The 23,737-nt window shown below is 39.6% G+C and overlaps 1 protein-coding gene across 9 annotated transcripts in view; it reads left to right on the forward strand.

Annotated features, from left to right (window-relative positions):
• FGGY (FGGY carbohydrate kinase domain containing) overlaps positions 1–23,737 on the forward strand; it is a 409,199-nt gene that overhangs the window by 281,340 nt on the left and 104,122 nt on the right. For all 9 annotated transcript variants that reach the window (XM_073234008.1, XM_073234011.1, XM_073234012.1 and 6 more), the window contains 2 exons: positions 11,717–11,778; positions 23,241–23,388. In XM_073234008.1, the coding sequence (XP_073090109.1) occupies positions 11,717–11,778; positions 23,241–23,388 (210 nt within the window). The remainder of the gene's footprint in view (positions 1–11,716; positions 11,779–23,240; positions 23,389–23,737) is intronic.

Raw genomic sequence — 23,737 nt, forward strand, 5'->3', positions numbered from 1 at the left:
TCTAACAGACAACATTGCATTTTCCTCATGGTAACCAGAATGATATTCTACTTTGTGAAAAGGACCACGTTATGTTCCAGCTCAGATGCTCCCATCATACTTCATACCTCTTGGGACGTAATTCAGATCATTTTCTGAGCACATCATACCCTTTGTACCCTGTCCTCCCCAGTCCCACACATGCACTTGTCGCTGAGACTCCATTACCTTACTCATGGCATTATGTGTTATCCCACTCCTCCGTGCCTTTGCATCTGCTGCTTTCCCTGCCCAGGCACCTTGATCATTTTACTTGTTCTTAAAGACACTACTCCACTTCTTGTCACATTCTATTATCTGTATGCTTTCTTGATCTATTTTTTTGCAGAAATCTATGAGCTCCTTAAAGGCAAGGGCCATATCATACTTGTCTTTGTATCCAGCTTGGTGCCTGGGTCATAGACCGTGCTTGATAAAAATGCATTGAATTCATGGGGTTGTGTAATAGGGAAGGTGGAAGATCCACCAAAGTGAGATGAGTAATATGCAAGACATACAAGGCACAGAGCCGGCACCAAGCGAGGTCAAGAAATACTTTGCAGGGGAAAGGCATTTATGTTGAGTGTTAAAAAATAAATATCTCTTAAGATCTTTTTGCCTAGGACAAACTAGGCAAACAAGGGTAGAGTCACCCTTCTAGGCAGAACTGGGGCAGGAACAAAGACACAGGTGTGAAAAACAACAAAGCATATTTGAGGTAGTTGAAAATAGTCCAGAATTTCAGCTGTGGCATAAACTGTTCCTAGAAGAATGATGTGCACTAAAAGTTAGAGAGCCGGGCAGGAACTGCATCATAAGGAATCCCTGTAAAACATGATGAGGAATTGAACTTTATCTTGTAGACCAGGGGAGCCCAGTGAAAGGTTGGAAGAGTGGCTGGGCATATTCAGACCTGAGTTGTAGAAACTCTGGCTGGCTGCAGTGAGGAAGGTAGCCTGAGGGTGCATGGCTAGAGGCAGGGAGACTAGTTTAGTAGGTTAGTCTTCAGACAAAAGGGCATGGAGGCTTAAATGTGTGGCAATAATGACTGAGGATTGAGGTCAAGGGATCAGCAGGCCTTAAAGGGATTAGATGTGGAAGGCAAGGCAAAATGAGACCTAGGCTCAATCATCTAACCTCGTATTTACTGTGTTACATTGAAATCATCTGTTCATGGTCTGATTACCCTACCACCTCTTCTAAATGTTCAGCCAGATTAAAAGTGATCCAAAGCTGGATGTGTATGCAGATAACCATTAGTTTCCATTTCTTAGTGTATTGCTGTTTTAGACTTGCTCCCTCAAATTCTCTTTCAAGGTCAGTGGAAGCATAGGTGAATGGCTAGATTCTGTGTCCTTGCCCTTGTGCCAGTCTACAGAGACGAATTGAACGAATTAGACCACCATCAGTTCCTGGTTTTAAGGAGCAAATAACATCAGATTGGTCTTAATAACTAGTGCCAGAAAAATTGAGAAGAAGACATCGCTGTATGGCTAAGGCGCAGGGGGTCTGGAGCTTTACATTCTCCTACTCATAACTGTGTTTACACAGCTTTTAACTGAAATATCCATTTCCTTTCTGTGATACTTTGAAAACTCATTATTGAAATACAGACCTTTCAGTCCCGAGTCATGGCATAATCACCCTTAACAGGCCCAGAATTCATAAATGACACAACCCAGGGGCTTTTTTAACAAGGCTAATGACCCAGTAAACCAACTCTTTGTACAGGAGGCATTGTCCATGAAGCTGTCCATCAACAGGTTTTCAGAGACTTAGTATGCAAATTGAACATCTGTGTCAGTCTGGAAATGCCGTTCCCAGAATTTAGTTCAGTTTGCTCTGTTGCTATGGATATAAGCATCCTTTGCCCAAACATTATGATGTGTCTTCGTGGATTGGTTATGCAGTTTCATAAGACTGAATTTAAATAAAAAATGTGACCTCTTTTTTGCCATTAATAAAATCTTCATAATAGCCTACTATATTTTCTGACAGGAGTTGTGGGAATTTTTGGCCTTCATCTAGTTAGTTGATTTTGCAGTATCAACTAGTCATTGCATTTTGAGTTCTACTTTGGGGAATTCTAGGTATATAGTTTCATTGGATATAGTGATAGAACATGATTGACCCATTGGTCACAGAGAATGAAAGCTTGGGAAATCCAAAAACTGACATAATGGGGTAAAATCTGAATCAAGAACAAAACAAACTGTCCAATAAAGCAGCAATCCAGAGAAACCAAGCAAAGAGACAGAAACTACCTCTAAAATAAAGAGATAAAATAAGAATAACAATAATGATAGCATTAGTAGTAATAATAAAAATCATATCTTATTGAGTGTGTGTTGCTGTTGAGAGGGTTTATATACATAATCTTGTTAGTCCTTGAATGACATGCATAATAATCACAATGCCTAATATTTATTTTAAAGACTTACTTCCCTGTCTCATTTCAAGAGCTTTTTATATGCTATCTCATTTAGTCCTCTCAGCACCCCTGTGAGATGGTTATAGTTTTGGGCCATGTTTTACAGGGGAGGAATTGAAACCCAGGGTAACAAGTGCTGCCCAGGGAGATACCCAGAGCACCATCAGATGGCCTTTTCACCATTCACCTTTCCTTTCCATTTGCTTACTCTCATTTATTCTCCTGTAAATTCTGATTTCTGGTTACAATATCTTGTTGTCTTGTAGGGCATGGTAAAAGGAAGTCCCATCTTTTTGCTCTTTGTGGGAAATGCACATTTTCTGTGATAAGCCATGTCTGAAAGTGTCTGCTCTGGTATTATGTTGTCCACAGTGTAGTCTAAATACAGTCATAGATACAATACCGAAAGCAGCTGAGAAGAGAAAGGCAAAGGAGAGGGGAAGAAAGGAGGGGAAAGAGAAAAAAAAAACAGTTACCTAAACTCTATATTTGAAAAAAACATATTTTATCTCATTTTTACAATAAAATGCAGATCTTCCATAACAAAGCAATATCAACTTCATTTCAGGTATGTGAATATATTGGTCCTTAAGAAAAAAATTTCCCGTCCGATTAGTTTCAGGATGAAGAAAAACTAGGATAGGATCTTTTCTGGCTCTAGAGCCCTTGCAGTTTTATCTGACTGAGATTTGGATGCAATTTTTTCACTCACTTTAAGCTTGGGCCATTGATATTTACTTGCTCTTAGATGGGCACATACCCCCATCCCATAAATGGTTGATTGCAGCTGCATCAATCAAGCACCCATCAAGGACCTTCTTGTGCTTGTCAGTACTCTCTCCAGAATAGTTGTGCAAAAACCAGTGCTTTTTGTCCAAAATTTTCCTGTGAATACCTCTTACACTCACTGCATCCAACAGGACTTTAGCTGTCCTTTCTCCAGGTGCTCTCTCTCTTATTGAAGTCATTTTTATTGAGGGGGGTGTAGGGTAAGGGAAGCTAAGATCAATTCCTAAGCTGCCCCCATGGTACCATTGGTTTTCTGGGAGAACTGCTGGGGTGTTACCTTTTAATTATTTGAAACCCAGAATTTAAATTTATAAGCACAGTATATACAGTGCTGTACAGGTTATGGAGGTAGAGCTTTCACCCCTTTGTTCACTCACTCTTTCCATCATGTTACAGAGGTTTCCTGAGTGGTTCCTCTGCGTCAAGCAAGAATATAGTCACTTGATTCTTATCCTCCAGTTACTTATCAGCTAATAAGAAAGTTGGATAGAAAAAAGACTGTTAATTAGAATTTATTGTAGCACCTCTTCAGCCTATGGGGTGTATCTGTTATGTGCCAAACCCTTTTAGACCTTTATAATAAAGATTCAGGATTACATCTGATTTTTACAGTATGTCCATGTGGTCAGTATTATTAGTCAGTTTCACTAATGAATAGATAAGCTCAGAACAGTGAGGATACTTGATCAAGGTCTTAATAGTTATAAGCAGAAGAGTGTTGATTCAAACTCAAGTTAGTTACTGGAAACCCAGATCTTTCTAGAACTGGACCTGACTTTGGTGGAGTTGCATTTCTGAGTTTCTTGTAGACTCCCTTGAGGAGCAATTATTGTCAGAGTGACTTTCTTTTTAAGTATTTTGAGGCAAATACAGTAGGCAGGCTTGTAAGGCCACAAGAGAAAAACATGTATGTGTACAGACAGAATCTATGTATAGACTTAGGTGTGTCCCAGCATTTCACAGTAGGTAACTGGAATGACTTCATGGACATAAAGGCCAACGCTGCATAAACAAATGCCTGCCTGTTCCCTCCTCTTGCTCCGGCTTTCGCTGTGTTTTCTGTATACCCACCTGGATTCCCACACAGCTTCCTAATTACTTTCCTCTAATTTTTCCCCTTCTAACCTCCATGTCTTAGTTCAGGTACCTATAACAAACTACCATAGATTGGGTAGCTTATAAACAAAAGGAATTTATTTCTCACAGTTTTAGAGGCTGGAATTCTCAGATCAAGTTAGATCAAGTTAGCAGTATGTTTGGCTCCTGGTAAGGGCCCTCTTCTGGGGTGCAAAGGGCTATCTTATTGTAATACCTTCACGTGATTAAAGGGAAAACTGTGGTCTGTTCAGACCCAGTTAAGGACACTCATCCCATTCATGAAAGCTCCACCCTCATGACTGAATTACCTCCTAAAAGCCCCACCTCCCCGTACCACGTTGGTGGTTAGGGTCCCAACAGATGAGTGTTGCAAGGATACAAACATTCAGTCCACAACAACCTCTCTAAAGACTGCAGCTGAAGCAATCTTTCTAAAACATAGATATGACCTTGTCCCTCTTGATAGCTCTCTAGTTATCTGAGAATAAAGTCTAAACTCTTTTGAGTGACTGCTATTTATACAGCCAGTATTTATTGAGTGCCTACTGTATTCAAGTTATAGTTACAGTTCTGAGAAAAAGGCAGTGAGTAAAACAGCCTCTTGCTGCCCACCTCCAAAAATTCATCCCCTTGTCAAGCTTGCATTCTTACAAGAGGAGACAGATAATATACAATGAATAAAATGATAAACCAATAAATAAATACATTTTATTTTATGGTATAAGTTGTTAAAAATAATTGAGAAAGTAAGCTTACACTGTCAGGTGAGCAGTTTGCAATTTTAAATAAGGCGGTCAGGGTAGGCTTTACTAATCTGACTTTCAAGCAACCAAAAAGGGAGGGAAGAAAGTTAGCCATTTGGAAGCCTAGGGGAAGAATTCCCTTAGGAAAAAGCCAGTGCAAAGGTGCTGAGGGGATTGCTTGCCTGAAGCATTTCAGGAATAGCAAGGAGGGCACAAGGGTGGAGCAGGGTGAACCAAAATAAAGGTTGTAGGGAACAAGTTCAAAGGGATCATCAGGAGCTATCGTAAGAGTTTTGGCTTCTACTCTGAGTGAAATGGGAAGCCACTGGAGAATAAGGAGCACAGGAGAGAGATGATATACTAGGTTTTTAAAGGGCCGTTCTGGCTGCTGCCTGCTATGCTGGAAATCAGCTGTGGGATAGGAGTGGGGGAGATGGAGGCAGAAGGACCGGAAAGAGGTTATTGCACCAGAGCCATACTAGTGGAACTGGTATGTATTCTGGATGTATTTTGAAAGTAGGGCCAACAGGGTTTCCTAATGGATTGAATGTGAAATGTGCAGAAGAGAGAGAGGTCAAGGTTTCTGAAGGATAGAATTGCTATCAGTGGCTGAGATGGATTAGATGTTGAGGAGTCAGGGGAGGAGGGAGTCAAGAATTACTCCCAATTTTCTGGTTGTGGTAACTGATACTCTCTAAGCTGATCCTCAGTAATTTGTCTTCATCTTGGTAAAGAGCACCATCATTTATATTTCTATTAAAGCCAGAAAATTAGGATTAATTCTTGACTCCTTCTTTCCCTTTTCTGCCCACATCCAATCTATCAGAAAGTCCTATTGATTCTATCTCCAAAATGTGTATCGCCAATCCATCTATCTTTCTTTACCTTCACTCTCAGTACCATTGGCCAAACCATCTTTATCTCTGCCCTGGTCTATGTAAAGTGTGTCTTTTGTACATGGATTATAGTTGGGTCTTACTTTTCGGTATCATTTTATAATCTCTGATTTTTACTTAGAGTGTTTAAACTGCCTGCATTTAATGTGAAGATGAATATGTTTGAATTTAGGTCTTCCCTTTTGCTATTTGTTTTCTGTGGCCACCCTTTTTTTTTTTTTCCTTTCTGTCTCTCTCCATTTCTGCTTTGTTTTGTATTGAATATTTTTCATTCCATTTTAATTTCCCTATTTACTTCTTAGACATCTTCTTTTGCATTCTTTTTTTTAGTGATTTCTTTGGAATTACAATAAATATCCTCAACTTTTCAGTCTACTTAGAGTGCATATTGGGTAATTTCATGTAAAATATAAAAACATTCAACTCTGTAGTTCCACTTACTCCTTCCTTCCTATGCTGTAGTTGTAGTAAGCGCAGCATCTCCATATGCTATACACCCAACAGTACAGTAGTTGTTACATTGTTAAACAGTGTATAGATCTTCTCAGGATGCCCTGATAAAATATCACAGGCTAGGTGGTTTTAACAATAGATATTTATTTTCTTACAGTTCTAAAAGTCCATGATCAAGGTGCCAGTAAATTCAGTTTCTTAGGAGAGCTCTCTTCATGACTCATGGCTGACAGGTGGCAGCCTTCTCACAAGGCCTTTCCTAGGTGCATGAACATGTAGAGAGCTTTTGACACTTGCTCTTCCTATAAAGACACCAGTTCTAACAGACAGCAGCTTGTGCCTATGAACTCATGTAACCTCAACTGCATCCACACAGTTCCCATCTTCAAATACAGTCACACTCGGGGTTGGGGCTTTGACATCTGAATTTTGGGAGAACACAGTTAAGTCCACAGTCATACATATTTCAAATAAACTCTGAGAAACAAACATAGTTTTTTGTATTTACCTACATACTTATGATTTCCATTGATTTTTTTATTTCTCTCTGATAATTTAAATTTCCACCCATTCAGTAATTTCCCTTCAGCCTGAGAAACTTCCTTTAGCATTTCTTCATTTTCTTGGAGGTCTATTGGCCAAGAAAAAAAAAAAGAAAAAAAATTCTTTGTTTTCTTTTTTAAATGAATTTATTTTTCCTTCTATCTTGAACACATATTTTCCCTCAATATAGAATTCTTGAGTTTTGTTTTTTTCCCTTTAGCACGAAAGTGTCACTGTTTTGTATTCTGGCACCATTGTTTCTTGTGAGAAGTCAACCATTACTTGTATTTTTTTCCCCTGTGTAAAGTGTATTATTTTTCTCTGAATATTTTCAAGATTTTCTCTTAATATTTGGTTTATATTATGGTGTACTCAGATGCAGTGGTCTTTGGATTTATCTTCCCCCAGGTTTGCTAAACTTTGAGTTTATAAATTGCTATCTTTCACCAAGTTTAGAAAATTTTCAGCATTTGATTATTGAAATATCATTTCTGCCGCATTTGCTCTCATTCCTCCAACTGTGACTCCAGTTCATATATTTAATATCTTTGGCTATTATCTCACAGGCCCCTGAAGGATTTTTATTTGTTTGTTTGTTTGTTTTTCATTCTCTGTCTCTCTCCACCAATCAGATACTCTCTATTTATCTTTCCATTGACTATTTTTTCTGTCATTTCCAATCAGCTATGAAGCTATCCATTTAATGGTTGTTCCAGAGATTTATCAATAGTGGAATATCCCTTTTGAATAGTTTCTGGTTCTTACTATTTTCTAACTACTATCTGTTTATTAATTATTAGAATATTTATTAATATTATCCTTTACATCCTTAAGCATTGTTAAACTACTGAATTCTTCTAACATCTCTGTCGTCTCAGGGCCATTGTCCATTAAATGGCTCTTCTCTTAAGTATGGATTAAATTTTCCTGTTTCTCTGTTTGTTTACTAATTTTGCATCATATCTTGAACATTGTGATCGGTGGGTATATTGTCGAAGCACTGGGTTTTTCTTATTTCCCTGGAGACTAACTTGATTTGGCTGAACTCAAACTCTGAATTTTGTCTCTCCTGTGATGGGCACCTACTGAAATTTCTGCTGAGTTATTTTAGCCTTAGCCAGGCTACTTAAAATATAATTCAGAGATTATCCAGAGATACAGTGGCATTTATATGCATACCGTTAAGCTCCCTGTCTATGTCTCTGTCCTTTCTCATATATCCCACCCCTTACTTTCTGGTGCTTTGGTTGCCTTGAATTCCAACCTCTCATTTCTTAACTAGGACAACTGCATATTTCTATCTGAGTATGAACTAGCCTGCATGACACTAATTGGTGCCTGACTTTAGGTAAAACTATAAAATCAGAAAATATATTGCTATTTTTTCCTACTGTGTGTCTATTCCTCTCTAGTTTCTATGTGATTTTGGTCACTTTCTAGTGTCTTCAAAGAATTATTTGATATAATTTAATCAGCATTTATAATTGTGATCTGTGGGAGAATTTATATATGAACTATTCAGCCATTGTATGATGTAGAACCCCTGAATGATGTCTTTTAAAGCAAGTGGGATTGCTGCACTTTCCTGATTGAAACCCTTCCATGTCTTCCCATTGTATATAGAATAAAATATAAAGCCTTTGCCACAGCCTGCTTGATTTGACCCACTTCCTACCTTTTTATCCTCATTTTATACACATTTCCTCCTTACTTAACTCCAATCTAGTTGCACTGGACTCAGTTCCTAGGACATATGAAGCTCTTTCCTACTAAAGAATCTTTGCATTTGTTATTCTGTTTATTGGAAATTAATGGTTCTTCTATTTTTCATGTCTTAGCTTAAATTTCACTCTCAGATCTTCTCTGAACCCTCTAAAATATGTACCCTTACAACAGTAACCTATTTATATACTTCAAAGCATTAGTCACTGTAATTATTATACTTACTTGTTGATTGTATACTTCAATAGAATGTAATCTTCATGTGGACACAAAGTATATCTGTCTTAATTGCTGCTGAATCCCCTGTGATTATTTACTATGATGAGGACAGAGTAGGTGTTCAATTAACATTGTTGAATCTCTAGAAAACCTTAGTCTAAACTATATTTATTGACTATTGGCATGCCCACTTCCTACTCACAGGCAGAGCTTTCTTAAAGCAATGACTTTTACTTATCTTGGTATCCTGAGTTATTAGAAGAATGCCTAGCACAAGGTAGCCATGTATTTCATGAATAATTAAACTAATAAACAAACTGTAAAAATGCACAAAGCTACCAACTTTGATGGTAAATAAAACTGACTAAACTAGCTCTATGTTAAATCAGACTTTACCTGTACATGAAATTGTACTGTGTAAAGCTAATACTAAAACTGTAAAAAACACAAAAAATGTACATTATATTTTATTTGAGGAATGTTTGATCTTAAAAAATGTTCACTATTGAAATCCACAGTCCTTTCCAGCAGCATAAAAAACATTGTCTAGATTTAGGTTTCTTCTTTCATTAGATTTTCATGAGAATTTCAAGCCAGGTTGGTGAGGGGAGGAGCAAAATCTTTTCACTCTGAGATAAGACTAGGTAAGTAAAGAATTGGTGAAGAAAGTGACATTACAGGTAAATGCAATTGGAACAAAGGCAGTTGTGACAAGTGATGAGCATTTTTCTGAGCCTAATGATTTCTTTATCTGCAAAACAAAAGTAAAAGAAAGCCTCCAGACTAATACTTAAAACTGATTTTAATAGAGAAAAACCCATTATGCAAAAAGATAGTTTTTTCTTAGCAAAATAATCATAGAACCTAAAATTCTTAAATTCTCAGTTTGCCTTTGTTAAGTGTTTTTCTTCCCTGTGAACTCTTTGAATACAGTTTTGATATCTCAGGCAATACCGTTCTTATGTAATTTTACAAATACTTGGCTATTTGTCATAATAATTTACTAAATGTTTTAGAGGGAGAATTCGAAATGGTGTTGTCCAGAGTCATGGCCTGAGTGAGGCCTGAACTCCCGTCTCCAGGACTCCTTGTCTGTGTTCTGGCCGCCATACCAAGGGTCAAAAACTCAAATGCCCAAAGGAGTCAGACAGCATAAATGAATAAACAGACTAGGCAAATATATGCACTTTGTGCACAGAGAAGTTTTTCTGTCAACTCCCAAGTACTCCTGTGCTGAATTCCCCATTCACTCCTTTGACAGACACATGGGCATAGCAGATCTCTACTAAAAGCAAAATATTAGTGTGTCATGATAATAAATTGATGAAATCTTGTGTCTGTTGTTGGGGAGTGACAGGGAATAGTGGTGCTTCTTATGAACCCAAGGGCGTAGGCCTGTCTGAAGGGACAGGATTAAGTCGCCACTCAATTCCAGCTGACTCTTGCTGTGGGGAATATGGGTGGCCCAGTGTTTTACATTTGCTAGTTCTTCAAGAGAAAACAAAATCTGGATTTTAAGGGAAATCTCCCAATTTAAAAATATTGCCTCATTTTTGAAAACTTTATATATCCCAAATAAAATAAATCTGTGAGCTGGATGCCCCCTCATAGTACTCATTGATGGTCTCTGTGTTATACTATATTGCATTTCTATTTCTCCCATGTCCCTAATGCAGATGCCAGCTTTATAAGGAAGGGCCTGAAACTCCAGCCCTAGTTAAATATTGTAAGGTGGCCTTTCCCTCTTGATCTAGACCTGAAAGCCATCCCAAAGGAGATCTGACTCCATCCAGCTCAAGCCTCCTACCTGCCCAAATAGTTTGTAGACTTTTCTGCCTGCTCTTACTGCTGCCTGCTCTCAGAGCTGAAATCTGAGATGGAGGAAACAGGAAAACAGTCATAGAGTCAGGCTAGTTCTGTCTATGTATTTCTAAGGCAACCGCTTGGCAAAAACAGTCCGGTGGTAAAACTGGTTATTTCACTGGGAAATAAATAACCACTAATGGGACACTATGTTCCCATATACTTTGCTGAATACATTAGAGAATAAAATATAAGTGGAGAGATCTACCCAGAAACAGGTACTCCAGGCTTTTGAAATATGCGCTCAATTATTTTGATGCATTTGCTTGCTCTTCGCTCATCAGGGTGGGTCTTTTCCTCCAAATGCTCTGAAAAAGCCACAAGTGCAGCCGACCATCAGAGATCCTGTTCTCCCAACCATTTTTTACTCATCTGGTGGAACTTCATTTTAATAGTAGACATTATGAACTGAAAGCCACCTATATACCAGCCATGCACCACAGCCTTCCCTGCAAGGTAAATTTTATTATGCTCATTTTACAGTTGTAGGAAAGAAGGCCCTCAGAGGTCAAGTAATTTTTCCTAGGTAGCACAGAAAAGGTGTGCTCCAGAGGTTAGTGCGTGAACACCCAGGTCCCCCGCCATTCACCCTGAGGTGCTTCTCCTTCTCACTCCTCTCTTCACGCCTCATTCTTGGACCTGATTCTACCTGCTGCTACCAGGTCAGCCTTGGGAGTTTCATTCCCTACTACACTTCCCTTTAAGCTCCTTTGTTTAGTAAATCCAAGAAGCTGCACTAGGTTAAGCAAAACTAGATTTCTGAAAGAGCTGAGACTTTCTTACTTAATATCTTAATATTAATTTATTATTAATTAATATATTAACATTATTAGATCCTCTATAGACATAGTTTGGAGAAACAGATATTTTAATATACCTTTATCTGGCTTACCCATAGATTGGAGAACCTATGATACTGACCCACTTCTCTTGTTTTTCAGATAGACCACATGGTGCAGGGCCATGCTGCCTTCCCTGAACTACAGGCCAAGGCCACAACCAGGTAACATCTCTCTCTGTTCCCTACCTTTCTGTCCATGATGGCATTGAAGGAATTCAATTTAAGCAGGTGCATTATTTTCATATCCTATGAGCAATGAAAATGCCTGTCAGTACTTGGTTATAAGATAGTCATCTAGACGATCCAGAACATATGTGTATTAATTTTCAAAATGATCCGAGAACTCAAAGAACCTGGAGATCACCCAAGAATATCCCAGGAGCCATAGATTAGAAACTCTCAGTAAAATGAACATGGATTTTGGAGTCAAAACTTCTTGGGTTCAAATCCAGCTTTATTCCTTACAATGTGTGTGACCTTGGGCAAGTTATTCAACCTCTTTAAGCCTATCTCTTCATCTGTAAAACTGAGGATAATAGTTGATTTGGAGTAATTTCCAAAATATATTATTACGTGAATAAAGTGTAGTGCACAGTGTTTACAGTATGTTCCCTTTCACATAAAAAGAAGGCTATTATAAGAAAATACATGTATATTTACTTATCTGTGCAAAAGAAATATAGGAAAGTTAAACCAGAAACTAATAAGATTGGTTACCTATGGTGATGGGTAGGAATGGATGCAAAGAAAGGGGGAATGGGAATAGGGTGGTAGGAGGGAACAACGCTTCTATGAGTATACCTTTTCATATAAATCCAACCCTTAGAACCATAGTGGTGCTTTATGTCCCCCTGAAAATAAATAATAAGATAGATAGATAGATAGATAGATAGATAGATAGATAGATAGATAGATACCAGGATACATGTGTATGGTGGGGATGGGGCAAAATGAAATACAAACAGTAAAAAATGAACCTATTAATAATTAACAAAAGGGGTTTGGGAAAGATAAGAACTAACCTAAGTAGCTTTGGGAAAGAATATTTTGTAAGTATGCTCTATGTACAGTTAATTTATCTTTAACCATACACATACACACACACACACACACACATATAGTATGTTGATATAAATGGAAATAAATATAGATATGAGTATGTATGTGTGAGTATATATACATATAAATCAGGGACAATTTGATCAACAGAAGGAATAATGATTATATAAAATAACTCCGTGAGGCCATAGTGATATAAGTAAAAACTGAAGAAATAAGTAAATGAGGAAGAAAGGACAGATCTCCTTGTCCACTATAAGGACAATGTATTTAAAATCAATAAATGTGGAAGAATGAATAGAAATAGAAAATCATCATTAGGCAGACGCCCTAGTAATATAATACCTGTTGCAAGCAAAAAATCATCAACGGATGCTACAGTTAGTGAGTGAAAGTAGGATGCAAAGCAAGATAATTGTATAGTCCCAAAATATTCTTACTACAAGGCATTTATTCATATAAAAGAAAAGTAGCAACTTCACAGTGGAGACATATGGCAGAACACCTGATGCAAGTGATCAAAGTTAACAATACTGGCGTAAGATGTATCAACACCATGTGCCTCATTTTTGTGCTGCACTGAGAAGGGCACAGCATCATTTCTTTAATGTTCTTGCCAAAGATGCATAACCTCAATGTAAATATGAGAAAACATCACACAAATGAAATTGAGGGACGTTCTAGGAAATTATTAGATAATATACTCGGAAAGATTATGAAACTTAAAGACTTACTGAAGAACGCTCCCAGATGGGAGATTAAGGAAACACTACAACTAAAAACAATATGTGATCACGGATTAGATCCTGGACCATAAAAAGGACATTGGGGGAAGGGAAAACTGTTAAAATTCAAGTAAATCTGCAGATTAATTAGTAATATTATATTTGTCTTAATTTCATAGATGATGAGTAAAGGAAAGTCAATGTCCTGTGTTTGTACCTTTTCTGTAAACCTAAAATTATTCCAAAATGAAGTCTGTTTATTATTTTTTAAACTTTTATGATAATTCTTAATTGCTCAGGTTTTTCAGAAAAATAAGGTATTTTATAAAATTAACCGAAGAACCCCATATAGTTAGTACATAGAGAAAGAAAGATAGACTAAGGGGAAGTTAATATTATAGTTCCTGGAGCCAAACTGTCCTTAATAGCTATCACCCCATAGTAGCTATGTGACCAGGGCAATTTACTTTGCCTCTTTGTGCTTTAGTACCTCCCTAAAAGTAAAAATAAATAAAGGATAAAGGGAAATAATAATGTTTTTGAAAAAATTAAATTAGAGGGTTCTTGATAAAATTAAATGAATTTGATAGTGGCTGGTGCATAGTGACAATTTTGTGTCAAGCTGGATAGGTATTCAGGGGTTGATGGTGGTAGTGGTAGAAGTTATTGTTATGACTGCTGTAGTTACTTACATTAGACATTTCCATTCCACTAGGAAGCTTACATTCTAATAGGGGAGGCACACCTACATCGAGCAGAGTGAAACACATATCCGGGTAGAATATAAGCAGTGTGCCATCAAGGTGTGCCTGAGGAGTGATCCTGACAACAAGTTTGAGAGATGCTCCACAAGCTTCCCTTTCTAGGAACCTCTGGTTATAGTGCTGTTACCAGAAAGAGGGATCAGCCACGTAACTTCATCAACTAACACTTCATTTGGCTTAGAGACCATATAACCTAGAGCAACATTTCTTAACTTCAAATCATCAGTGAACTCCTTAATTATTTGCAGAGTTTTGTTGATTATACATTTTTGCATATATTTCTGTGAAGAGGGGCCATAACTTTCATAAGATTCTTGAAGAGCTCCAGCATTTATAAACCACTACCCAAAGACAAGAGCACTGGATCTGGAGTTTAGAGATTTATACTCATATCCCACCTCCAACATGCACCATTGTGTGAACCTGTTTCCCCATCAGAGCATGGCATGGTAGTTGTGAGACAACCAGCCCTGGCTACCTGTGAGGATATATTTTGAGTTTCATGAGGTGATATATTTATCAAGGCTTTGTAAACTGTACTGTGATGGTTATAGCGAGTCATGACTGCTGCTATTTCTGCTCCTACTCCTAACGATTATAAAAGAGGATGAAGTTCTGGTGGTGGTGGTTCCAAGGTTAACCAGCAGATAGCAGTCATCCATAACCTACCTGCCTGTTTGCAGAAAGTGTGGTGAAGTAGCAAGAACACTGGACTGGGAACTAGAGGTTTTGGGTTCTTGTGCCAATTCTGCCATAAATGTCTTTGTCACCCATAATATCACAATAATACTGTTCTCTTAAACTCATTTTATACGTATCATACAGATGAAGGTAGATCGTGAAAATGCCAGTCTCTGAAAATCTTAAAGCTCAACACAAACCCAAAGGGTAGTTAGACTTTGCAAGGAAATACTCAAAATTTCCAGAACTTTCTTCTATAGATGAACCTCATGTGAGGAGTTTTTATTGAAAATAGGAAAGAAGGATTTATGGATGCATGCAGACTTAGAGATACAGCAGCATAGGGTGGTACAGAAGCAGTGCTTCATAGAATTCAGTCATGGATTCAGAATTGGACTTAAATTCCAGCTCTATGTCATCTCGGTGACTTTGTATACTCCCTTGTAACTACTGCTCAGTATTTGTCCTCTTTAGAGCTGGTACCCCAAAGTATTGCCTATACTCTTGGCCACTGTTGCCTTACTTTGTACTCCATGGGCCAATGTAACACGTAATGTTAAGGTCCTCAAGGACCTCTGTCTGTAAGTCTGCAGCATGTGTTGCCATCTCCTTCCTTGGGCTCTTGGCAGCATGGGGCACCAAAGACCACTCCTTCTGTTTTATCACACTCTCTCTCTCTGGAGTAAGCCCTCCCAGTTTTCCTCTAGATCTCTGATTCCTCCTTCTTAATCTCCCTTCCAAGTTCCTGGTCCTCTGCTTAACTATAAACATCAAAGCTCAACACAGCTAGGTCCCTGCCCCTCTTCTTTCCTGTCTTTGTCATCTCTTCCAAGATGATCCCATCTACTCTCTTGGCCTTCTTTCTTTCTATATTTTGAGGATTCTCAAATTTTATCTGCCACTCATATGTTTAGAAGGTATTCAATAAATGTTGGTTCACTTTCCTTTTAGTTTTTTTTCTGTTGTCTTGCAAAGGAAAGTGCATCTCTATCTTATTAGATCTGTGAATACAATATTCCATGACTCTAGGACCCACTGTGCTCAAGTCTTAGAAAGAAATACTCCTAGCTGTTATTAAAGTGAAGTTGGCTGTTTGAAAAGGACAGCAAATCCCTTGGAATTAGAAACCATATGCCTTTTTTGGTGTGGCTTGAGCCTCTTTGAAAACAGCAATGCAGGTCACCCTTATCTCAGAGCTTAGCATCAGTGAATCCTATTTGAAACTGTAGAAACAAGGGTTCATAAACAGATTTAGTATTTTATAATCTTGATTTACCATAATCCTTTTAGACCCCATCCCCAAAGAGGAATGTTTCTTGAGTTTATAAAGTAAGGTACTAACAACTAGATGTGCCCACTAATGAAACTGGTGACTGAGAGCCTCTCCCCATGTGGTGCCAGATACCCAGATATTTCACTCCTTAGCCAGAGATCACCTTACATTTATCATAGCTTCAGTTGTTTTCTTCTAGGCTGCCCAGTATCATTCTTAACTCCACTGTAGAACTTAACTACCCGTGTCTCAGAATGAGGTTCTGGTGGTGGCAGATTGGGTGGGACAAACTTGGCATAATCTACTGGCACTGGATTCGAAGTTGGCATCAGAGCCAAGGTTAAAATCCAGTACTATCACTGTCTGATGATTGCCTATGAGCATTTATGATATAAGAGTAAACAGAGCAAAACAAAAACAAACACAGTAACAAAACCCTGCTTTCACAGAAATTACATATGTGTGTGTGTGTGTGTGTCTGTGCATGGAGAGAGAAAACATGCATGTGCATACCACAGATTGATAAGCTTTCTAAAGAAAAATAGAGATGAGTAAGGAGACATAGAGCAAGGTGTTGGGGTGATGGACAGGAGGAAGCCATCCTTGATGAGGAGCCACTTGAGCCAGAGTGGGAATAAAAAGTGGGAATAAGCCACTGTTGTTTTGGGGAGATCCCTGCAGACCAAGGAACATCAAGGCCCAAGGCCCTGAGGCAGCAGCCAGCTTGGCAGGCTCAGGGGACATAGGAAGGGCCACTGTGGCTGGGCCAAAGTGGGAGGGTGTAGGGAACAGACAGGTGAGGGCTTCAAGTTAGCCAAGGGCCAGATTGCACAGGTCATTGTAGATAGCTCCGGGAACACTGGATCTTATTCAAGGTTTTAGTTTTGAGCAGGGAAAAGACATGGTTAGATTTACCTTTTAAAGGGATTACTGTCCTGCTTTGTGGAGAGTAACCTAGAACATCGGTGGAGAATGAGGGACAGTGCAAGACAGGGCCCCTGATCTCAACGGGCTCACAGTCTGTTGGTGGCGGAAGCTGTGCAGAGAAGCCCAGCCTGTCCTGAGTCAGTCTGCAGAGGCCACTGCAAGCAGTGGTCGCTTCTCATTGTGATGCTGGTGGTTTCAGGTCCCTCAGGATTGTCATTACGAACTTCTCTTAATTCATACACTCTCTCTCTCTCAACATGTCTTTTCTCCCACTTTTCCTGGATTTTTCTGTTGTTCCTTTAAAGACAGTCAATTTTGTCTTGATCTGATTTATTCCTCAGACCTTTTTTGTTTCTGTGATTGGTATAATCCCATTAAGGATCAGTTTCTCAACATGCACTGTCCCCTATATGCCTATCTCGGGTAATTGAAAGCCCCCATTAAAGGTTGAATACATTCTCCTGGCACAAGTAGAAAATGAAAGGACAAGAACCTTTTAAAAAATTTGCAATGTACCAGGCACTGTGTTTCGTGAGTGTACATACACTCTCATTTAATTCTAGATGAGGAAATAAAGATCGTAGGGACCTCTCAGATTCCACTTCTGAAGATTGTTCCCACTCTTTCTGCTCTTGTATTCTCAGATTGCTCCTTGGCCTTTATGGCATGTTCAACCGTGGTCCCTCAGTCTGACAACTGAGGCCATCAGTCTATCGGCAAGTATTTATCTAGGCTCGCCTGAGCTAGGACAGTCATAGAAGCAGGTGACAATATCATCCCCTGGTGTGTTCTAGGATAATCAGTAAATTCTTGGTGGCTCTTGGTTGAGAAATGTTTCTTGACCAGAAATTAGCTAGGCATTATAAGGCCTTTCTTTGGATTCTCATTTGCATCCAAGGAAAAGAAGGTGCTCATTGGGGTCCTCTTGCGAAGAGTGAGGACTGAACTGACTGAGGAAACAGATTCTCCATTTCTCCCTCTTATCAGTTTATTTGTGCCCCAGCAGTGGCTGGCACATGGGCTGAGGATGGGGGGTGGGGGGCAGCAGGAGGCAGTGGTCGCAAGATGTTTGTTCCTTCTCTCTTCCCCCCTTTTGAGGTGTACATGGCATGCCTGCAACATTGTATGGATGTGACTCCAGGGATCCATCTAGTGCTATAGTGAGATGCAGAGGTATAAACAATCCAGAAAGTCCAGTTTTGATATTCTGTGTTGGATCTATATTCATTCATTTTCCATTTCAACAACTATGTGTTGGATACCTAGTCAGATGAATAATATGCAGCTCTTTCCCTGGAGTTCAGATTCCAGAGATAGATACAGATAAAATACAGAAGCACTTAGTACACAGTGGAGGGAGTGCCATCCATCCATTTGGTGTATATTCTTGAGTGGCACTATGTGCCAAGTTCTCTGCTAAATCCTGGGTGAGCACTGGTGATTCTGCCTTTGTGTAGCCAAAAGCCCAAAGGAGTCCAGAGACAGTTAATGAGTAAATGAGCAAGTAAGTCTACAGTGATGTCACCTGATGTGAAAGAAACTAACAGTGCAGTGATAGAATATGAGGGAAACCCCATTTAGATCAGATGGTCAGGGAAGCCCTGGCTGATGGAGGAACAGTGAAGATCTGAAGGATAAACCATTGCTAACCACTTAAAGAGCAAAGGAGAGGGCAGTCCAGGCTAAGGAATTAACATATGTGAAAGTCTTTAAGAGAAGACTCAGAGATTGATCTTAGGCCACAGTCCAAAATGGGCAAGGTGAGGTTGGAGACGAGTGCAGGATCTGGATCATCCAGGACTTTTTAAGCCAAGGCAAGACACTAATTTTATACAAAGGACAGTGGTGAGCCATTGCAGGAGTCTAGGCAGGGAAATAATGAAATCAGTATTACTGCTGAAAACCTCTTTATTCCCCAACTAGACAGCACAGACTTTACCCAAACTCCCAACACTGGCGATAAGGGCAGGTGGCATTCCCCTCCTGAGGGTGCTTGAAGATGTCAGTGTCACTCTTTCTGTCCTCTTGTAAGTCTGAGACAGGAGATGTAAGAGGGAAGCTGAGGCAGTGTTCAGTAGAGGCCCCCGTGTGAACATGGGCAAAGAAAGGAGCAGTGGGTTCAAGAACAGCTGCTAAGAGATAGTATCAAAGATGAGTCCAGAATGATTGACAGAGGCAGGTAAAGAAGGCAAAGAAGAGCATTCTGAGCAAGAGGGAGCAGACAGGCAAGTATTCAGAAGCATATTATAAAAATTAAAACTAGTGTGGTTAAAGCATGGCGGATGCAGGAATAGGGAGGGAGGTGGCATGGAAGATAGCTGTGTAATACAGTGCAGTGTTACGAGAGCTCGACAACAAGGGGCATTTTATGCCAGGCAAGGATGTTTGTGCCTTATCTTGAAAACAAGAGAGGAGCCACTCAAAGGTTTTAGAGAGAGGTGGGAGCCATAATCTGAGTTGCATTTCAGAAGAATCACCCAGGAAGGAGTGCAGGGAACCTAGTTGGAGGGGACAAGATTACAAAAAATATAAGCCAGGAGGCCAAAGCTCTGACCCAGGCATTGGAAGGTAGCTTAAATAAAGTAAAAGCAATCAAGCTGGAGAAAAGTTTGCTGGTTAGAGGAATATTTAAGATAACAAATGGACAGGTCCTGGTCAAAAATTTGGGAGCTAAGTAGAGAAGAGCCAAAGATGATGCCTGCTCTGCCTCTGGCCACCCACATAGTTGCTTAAGCAGCTACTTAAATGAGATTGGCTTTGATGAAACCAAGGAACAGAGAAGGAAGAGGAGGTATACCGGAGCATACTGTGTGTGTCTTATTAGGGTTTCTAGGTGAGGTCCCCGTGGACAGCCAACAGGAAGCATGTGATGGGTGGTGGTTATTTGAGCTGGAACTTGTGGGAGAGAAAGGAGCAAGAGATAAGGGAAAATACTTGGAAGCCCTCAGCCTTAGATGGTAACTGGAGCCACGAGGGGGAAAATGGGGTCTCACAAGGGTGTATAAAGAGTGTGGAGGAGGGGAAAGAGAGATCTCTGGGAGACTTCAGCTATTTAAGGGACAAGAAAAGGAAGAGAACCAGCCAGAGAAGAGGTAGAAAAATAAAAAAAAGCATAGTGTCTGGAATCAAGAGAAAGAGAACAAATGAAGCTAGAAGTGTTCAAGTGGTACAGAATGCAAAAGAGAATTCAAGTAAAATAAAGGCAGAAAATGGTCCATCAGAGTTAGCAGTGGAGAGGATATTGTTCCTCACTGTGGGACCAGTTTGAGTAGAATAGGGCAGGCAGAATACATATTGCAGTGGCTCAAGAAGTGAGGAACTGTAGACAGTGAAGAGGACAGCAGGTCTTCTCTTCCAAGACTTGCTCCTAAAAAAAGGCACAAATGTCTTGTGATAGACCATGTGTGCTGATTTTTTATTTGAAAGTATGGTCAGCATACTTCTGGGCAGCCCATGAATCTAGAGAATAAGTGATTTATTCAGAGGCAAGAAAGAGTAGCAATTCCAGGATTGCTGTCTCTCATTTGAGACCGTAAGCTATGAAGTCTGAAAAAGCCTTCCCTGACTCTTGGATATTTTTAAAGTTAGTAATGAGTTTCCTGTGATGGGAAAGGAGAGGTAACTATTCATCAATCCCCATCAGTTTACAGTGCTCAGGACTGTATATTTAGTCCTGGTAGCAGTCAATAAGGTAAAAGTATTAGACCTGATGGCAAAAAAAGGAGCTAGGCCTGGAGAGGGTTAGCATTCCTGAACACCCAGCTGGTACATGGTGAAGTCACGTTGTGACTGTTGAAACTATATTTTCTTCATCATACCCAATGGGACAAGGACAGCAAGAATTTCTCCCTCTGAGAGAGGATATATGAGCCTGAAGTTCATGAGTGGGAGAGAATGATCCACTTGGAACAGTTAATATGTGATTCTCGAGCAGAGGAGGGCAGATGGCCATTTGGGAAGGAATTGATAAAACACAAAATGAAACAAAGTCAGGACCAAAAAAAGTATCATGCAAGGTTAAAATTATGTGAATAATGATGTGCATTTGTTATTTTAATGTTTTCCAAGTGCATTTCATTTTGAGTGATATATGCAGATAGCACACATGGTAAGGTATAATTGAAAAAACATGCAGGAGAATGGCTGCATTCAAAGAATAGACATACAGCTGCAAGGAGGTTAGGAGCCAAAGGGGTAAGCATATGCCCCATTCCCCAGGGATCTCATTAGTGCATGAGTGACCGTATATGTGGACGCTAAATGAATCTCACTGTTTGCAAAGACCCACAATAAATGAGACAATGACAAATCAATAGTAATTAGGCCTATAGGTTCTTATTGACCCAGATGTCTGAAACCAAATGCCCTGCTCTGAGATTCCTTGAGAGGCAAATTAAAAGATTTATAGACATGTACTTCTTTTTTAAAAAAAATTGCTTTACTCTAAGTGCAGTGATGCTGTTCTGAAGTGGAATGTTACTAGAATAGTACAGACTCTTGACTTCTGTCTAGAGAGGATGTTCTCATGGTTTTTGTTGGTTCCTGCTAGACTAGGAGCAGGGCTATCTGAGAAATAGAAAGCCAGGATGTGATCACATTCTACTTACATATATGGTTCTGGCCTTTCTTTCCAAAGAGGCTGTGTAGGATCCTTTCCTAACACTATGTAAAATCACGCTAAAACAGAGTTTGAATATGGGGGTTTGACAAGTCATTTCTGACCTAGGATCCAGAAAGCACATGGCTTGAGAATCACATAGAAACAGGCTTAAATTTGGACTCAGTCATGTGTTTCACCACTTTGAGTGTCACGTCCTGAAAGGGGTGTTAGCACTTCTTGGCTCATTGAGCTGTGTTGAAGGCCTGACCACACTCGGGGCGGGATTCCTGGCCCAGCAACATCGCTGTCCGCCCTGAGCGACCTAAGGCAATGTTTTGTCAGATGGAAATGAGGTGTCACACCAGGAAATGAAGAAATTGCCTTGCAGGGAGGGCTGGCCGAACCTCCACCCAACAGACGTCACACACACACCCGCCCCCTTACAGCCCATCACTGGAGTATTTTTACATAGAGCATTTCTGCTTTTCTATCTTTTCTACATTGGAATTCCACATAAAAGTGTTACTCAGTGAAAGACTTTGAAAGCCACTGTTCTCCTTATCTGTTTCTTCCTTTAAGCTTAATTTAGAAAACTTTCAGGAACTCTGTGGGATCCCTGGGAATATGTGCCCACAGTGCCAGAAAACTGGAACTAGAAATCTCTGAGCTGTACTCCTAAAACATTTTTAAAATGTGAACAATAAATATCATCCTAAGTATCTTAGATATTAACCTCCTTTGGGCAATGATTTACTATAGTTTTTGGGTTTTTTTCCATTATTCAAGTCATGTATTTAACCCGTAAAGCTGTCATTCTGAGGATACCAGCGGGAAGTGTTCTGGACGCCAACCTCTGACAAACCCACTTTCTTCTGGAATTATTGGTTAGGATTTTGAGAAGGGAGCACCTTTAAAGAGGGAAAGGAAACCAGCTTTAACCTTTGTGCCATGCAGTGAGATTGGACCCAGTGAGGCAGGTGTTATTATATACCATCTGGCATGTTTAGGTTGGAAGTCACGTCTCCTAACTGCATTCGCTCCATTCTCTTGCTTCCCTCAGCCAACTTCTATCCTGAGTCCAGGAACTTATATTTGTATCCATTATCTCATCATTATTATTATAATTAAGAATACTGATTTTTAAAAATCCTTTACATATGTGCAGTGTTGTACAGTTTACCAAATACTGTATCTTCACATATACAGCCTCCTTTGATCTTCAGAATAACCCTATGAGGTAAGTTGGACAGGGGTTATGATCTCTGTTTTTACAGATGCAAAGAAAGTGGTTCAGAAAGTTTGAATAACTCTCTCATGGATACACACCTACTAGAGATAAAGCCACTCTTGGATCTTATCTTCAGATTCCAAATGTTTCCACTAGGACATGCCACCTATTCTTGGTGACCGTACAGTATAATTTGAGAGGACAGCATGCTGTTTTTTATTGCTTTGGGGTAATTTCTTTGCTGAAGGTTTTGGGACTCTGCTTACTTTTTGGATCTATATGGAAGTACAAATGGTTTCTTTCTGCAGAACAATTTGCTCCCTGACCCTACCCCCCTTTTAAAAACAAAAATTCACTTCTCTTCCAGATGCCAAAGTGTATATGCATATTTGAACAGTCACCTGGATCTGATTAAGAAGGCTCAGCCTGTGGGTTTCCTAACTGTTGATTTACATGTTTGGCCAGATTTCCATGGCAACCGGTCTCCCTTAGCCGATCCGACACTAAAGGGTATGGTAAGTAACAGCCAGTCCTTGCATGAAGGTGAAGGTAGGTCACAGGACTGCAAAGTCTGGAAGAAACAAAGTGAGGAGAAAGGGAACGAAGAAAAATAAACAAAACAGGCCAACAGCTCGCTGGCTTCCTGCAGATGCATTGCTGTTGTGAAGGCACTTCTTGCTCCCCAGGATGATCTGCTGAAAGTTCTCATTGTTTCTGAGCCAATCTTAAGAGCGTTAAAAGCAGAATATTTCTTACATTTACCTACTGCTGCCTCTTTGTCCTGTAGAGTGGCTGGAAGTCATGAACCTCTGCCTGTGTAATTTTTGTATTTATATCAGTTTTTACAGCCATGTTTTCTATCTC

This window comes from Manis javanica, chromosome 4, assembly GCF_040802235.1.
Source record: "Manis javanica isolate MJ-LG chromosome 4, MJ_LKY, whole genome shotgun sequence".
NCBI lineage: Eukaryota > Metazoa > Chordata > Mammalia > Pholidota > Manidae > Manis > Manis javanica.